This window comes from Spinacia oleracea, chromosome 4, assembly GCF_020520425.1.
Source record: "Spinacia oleracea cultivar Varoflay chromosome 4, BTI_SOV_V1, whole genome shotgun sequence".
NCBI lineage: Eukaryota > Viridiplantae > Streptophyta > Magnoliopsida > Caryophyllales > Amaranthaceae > Spinacia > Spinacia oleracea.
This window is the reverse complement of record NC_079490.1, coordinates 96,428,650-96,433,022: the sequence shown is the minus strand read 5'-3', so window position 1 is coordinate 96,433,022 and position 4,373 is coordinate 96,428,650. Positions and strand designations below refer to the sequence as shown.

Sequence of the window (4,373 nt, the reverse complement as noted above, 5' to 3'; positions counted from 1 at the left end):
GAACTGTGCAGTTATGTGCACTGATCTGCACAGCTCAGATCAGAACTGTGCAGATCAGTGCACAGAACTGGTCAGTTCTGATCAGTTCTGTGCACTGATCTGCACAGCTCAGATCAGAACTGTGCAGATCAGTGCACAGAACTGGTCAGTTCTGATCAGTTCTGTGCACTGATCTGCACAGCTCAGATCAGAACTGTGCAGATCAGTGCACAGAACTGGTATTGCTCTTTTTTCTAAGTATTGCTCTCTTTTCTAAGTATTGCTCCCTTTACTAAGTATTGCTCCCTTTACTAAGTATTGCTCTCTTTTCTTTGTTGCAGGACCGTAGCTACCATGGATGATCATCGTGATAATGAAATACAGGGAATTGATGGAGCTAGTCATCCTACGGGGGAATCACAAGGTACCAACACTAGTAAAAAGACCAAATTCCGTGGTCCGTCAAAAGGAGTTCAAGCCAAAAAGCCAATGCATCTTCAGTATAATCAATATGGAATCCCCGATGGAGAATGGTCAGGAGAATACGGGAAGCAAGTTGGGTCTTGTGCTGCTAGAATTAACATTAATGTGAAAGAATATTCAACGTTAGATGAACACACAAAGAAGGGGTTTTGGGAGGAGACCAAGGTAAACATTGAATAAAAACTTGATTTGTATTCTCCTAGATTATCTATTTGTGTAGCATACGTTTCTAACAATCTCTTATCCATAAAATTAACAGCTTCTGTTCCACATTATTGATGATCCGGCTAAAAGGAGAGAAAAATATTTTCATATGTGTGTGGCGAAACGCTTTGGAGCTTTCAAGTCCAGGTTAACGCGGCGTTGGATAACTAAGAAAGAAAAAATGCCGAAACATCAGACAAATGACATGCCTTGGGACATCTACCATCAAATCACAGAGGATGATTGGAAAACATTTGTGATGGAACGAAACAAGCCGGAGATGTTGGTAATAATGAATTTACTTTGCTAGATATTTTTTTATATAATTATATGATTAGTTTGTTGTTGCCATCTTTAACTGTTCGACATGTTCTTTATGTGTTTTTTGACAGGTTCGTAGAGAAAAAGCAAGTAAAAGTGCATTACAAAACAAGCACCCACATCGCACAGGCCAAAAGGGTTATGTTAGAAAGAGACCAGAGTGGATAAATGATGGGCGACTACCGCCAGAGGCAGCTTTAACCCTCTCAAGTGGCTCTTCCTCAGTGACCTCATCACTCACCACAGCGCCAGATAGATTTAAGAAGTTTAGATCAGTAGAGTGGATCTTGGCTCATCAAGTTAAAAACAAAGAGGGAAAGTGGGAAGTTGACCCGAATGATAAAGAAGCCGTAAATATTGCTAAGATGGCTGTAAGTGCATATGAAATTTTACGTTCTATATCCTTTTCTTTCCTAATTCCTAGTTCTATTGCTAAGATTGCTTCTCCTTTCCATCATGTATACCATCTAATTTTTACTTTCCTAATTCTTATAGTTGGAGTACATAGAAGAAGAGGGAAAAGGAAATATTTCATTCACCCAGGGAGAAGATGCCCTCACCAAGGCTATGGGAAAAAAGGATCACCGTGGGTGTGTCAAGGCAACAGGTGGAGTTAATGTCGGTTACAAAGTTGCTTTCGGTCCAATAGACCGAAGTAGTAGATCTGGCCATATTGAACCATCACCGGAGGCTATCGAATCAATCAGAGCTTCGGTGAGAAGGGAGTTTGAAGATCAATTAGAGAGAAAGGTGGCGGAGGCCCTCCAAAACCAACTAGCCACATTGAAAGCAACCGGTCAACTACACACCCTCTCTACCCCCGCACTTGATTCTGCTCTTGTAAGTGATGAGTTTGATGTTAACCGTGCACTCGTAACCTGTTGTCCGAGTTCATCGCAGCAACCACGCGAGCTGAAGGTATATATTCTCTATAGTGCATACACTCAAAACACCCCTAGCTAGGTTTTTAATATTGTACTTTGTAGTGATTTCTGAAATTTTGTAAATTTATTTGTGAAGGCCATAACTCCATGTCGTCTTGCCCTTGAGGATAAAGTTTTGGGTAACAAAGTGATAGTGGCAGATGGTATGGCGTACCCATTGGATGGTTCGTTGCACCAACACTTTAGATCGATGAAGCCTAGTCATTATAAGGTCCAAGTTGATTGTATTCACGACGGACATGATGATGACACTCTTCCGGTACCTACTGGAGATGGATTCAATAACTTAGGCAGGGCTCTTGCTAGTTTTGTGCAATGGCCAATTCACTTGGTGATTTTCGAAGAAGACGAGGTATAACTTTTTTATTATTAATTGTCATTCATTGCGTTATGCATCTGTTTAGAATTAGATTCAGAGCCTTGAACTCCTTTGGTTTCTACCTCTGTTTAGGAGTACTCTACTCCACGCCCAACAAAGAAGTCCAGGAGTCAGATTTTTGAAGAGGTGGTTGGTAGCTCCAAAGAGAAGAAAAATGAATTAATTGTCAAAGAGAAGACAACAGAATTAGTTGTCAAAGATAAGACAACAGAATTAATTGTCAAAGAGAAGGCAACACTTGATTTAGGGTCCAAAGAGAAGACAACACTGAAGTTAACGGCCAAGGTAAACCATATGCTTCCCACTCCCCTGTGCTTCAACACTGAAATCAAAACCGAACTTTTCATGCTAGCTTAACATTATTGTTACAGGAAAATTCATGCTCAAATAAGTTGGAGTCGAAATCGAAGTCGAAGAACTCTAAGAAATCCAAAGAGATGATAGGTAGTTGTGATCGTAAAACTGAAGAATCAGCCGCCAAAAGTAAGAAGCAAAATTTGGCAGACGACACAATTCAAGGTCTTGGCCCATCATGCAATTATTTGAAGTTTATCATCAATACGGCGCCCGGTGATGTATATAAAAATACTTCAATCCCATTGCCCGCTTCGGTTTGGCATTATGACGAAGATCGACAAACTTATGTAAATGAGGTTGACGTTGAAGAGTTCCTTAGAGGGGCGTGCCTCAACATTTCAGTGATCCAAGTCTATATGATGTAAACTTTTCCATCGATATTTTTGTTTTTGGTTTTGTCAACTATAATAGTTTTTGAAATTTTTGCATTATACATTTACTTTGTAGGTGTTTATTCCACGAACACACCTTTGCATTTGACAACTCTCAGATTGGGTTTGTTTGTCCCGAGGCAATGTCAAGCTCTAGAATCAAGGCCAACCCTCAGGCTGCATCAATGTATTTGAAAGTAGTTTTCAATGCTGAAATTGAAAAGGAGAAGAAGGGTGATCCTAACATTACCAAGTGGTTTTTGATCCCATACCATCAAGAGTAAGTGTTCGAGATTGATCGATATTTGGTAAATAGCTATGTTATTGTTATTTTCATGCATAAGGTTGCAATAACATTTATATATAATGCAGAAATCATTGGATTTTGTACGTGTTAGACCTACGTAGAGGTTGTGCGTATATTTTCGACTCTGCGATAGGTTCCAACCGAGAAAATAGTGCATGGGGAATCTTGTGTTTGTAAGTTACTTTCAATTCTTTTTAAGTTATTTCTTTTCGTGCCGAATCAGATTCATGAAGTTTTACTCAACTTCCAGGGCATACCAAGTGTACAAGTTTAATGATGGGATTTGTCCGAATAGAGCGACTATGCAGGGGTTGAAAGGCTTCCATGTAAAGGTATATCATGCTTACTAATTAGCTTTACTTTTTTTTTTGGGTAACTACTTGGATATATAATTTATGATTTATCTCCAAATCATTGTGCTCAACAAGTCGGCGCCCGCGAGTGTGGCTATTACGTTATGAAGTTCATGCATGAAATAGTCACGTTACACCATAACACTGATGAGCGGTTAGACAATGTTCGTTCTTTTACCATATGTTAGTTGAACTACTAATACTAGTACTTTTACGTAGTAGAATTCTTAATTTACAAGTAGCATTACTTATCATGTTACTTATTCCAGGCTTACACTCCAAGAAATGCGCCTTATACCGATGAGGAAATAGATGTGGTTCGTGAGCAATGGGCTAAGTTTTTTACAACCGAGTATTTATTTACTTAGGTTGTTTAGACACAAAGATGGAAGCGTTTATATCTTCATGGATTTGGCAAAGTTCTTTAATTTTTCCATAATTACAAGTCTGCGGATTTGCTAATTTATTGCTTTGAATACTAATCTGCTGGTCTTGCTGCTGCTGCATGTGAATTCTGATCTGGTGGTCTTTAGAATTTCACTTCCATCTGTGTGTTTCTCCTCTGTTTGCTTCTGTTGCTGCTCTGTATGTTATTGTTTCTACTCATTCGAATCTATTTATGCACATTTAAGGCTCATTAGGTCGTTATAGGTCATGTACGTTTAGAGCTAAAAT

General features: G+C 39.1%; 1 protein-coding gene and 1 long non-coding RNA gene across 2 annotated transcripts; both read left to right on the top strand.

Annotated features, from left to right (window-relative positions):
• The first annotated feature begins 1,660 nt into the window (after positions 1–1,660).
• LOC130471728 (uncharacterized) lies at positions 1,661–3,735 on the top strand. The gene is made up of 7 exons (XM_056842002.1): positions 1,661–1,905; positions 2,008–2,283; positions 2,383–2,595; positions 2,682–3,028; positions 3,115–3,318; positions 3,411–3,518; positions 3,596–3,735. The coding sequence occupies exons 2-7, from the start codon at positions 2,077–2,079 to the stop codon at positions 3,693–3,695; spliced, it is 1,179 nt and encodes a 392-aa protein (XP_056697980.1). The 5' UTR covers positions 1,661–1,905; positions 2,008–2,076; the 3' UTR covers positions 3,696–3,735.
• Positions 3,736–3,760: 25 nt separating this feature from the next.
• Positions 3,761–4,072, top strand: LOC130459377 (uncharacterized). Its single transcript, XR_008918745.1, has 2 exons — positions 3,761–3,862; positions 3,968–4,072. It is a non-coding gene; the product is annotated as an uncharacterized lncRNA (long non-coding RNA).
• The last annotated feature ends 301 nt before the right edge of the window (positions 4,073–4,373 follow it).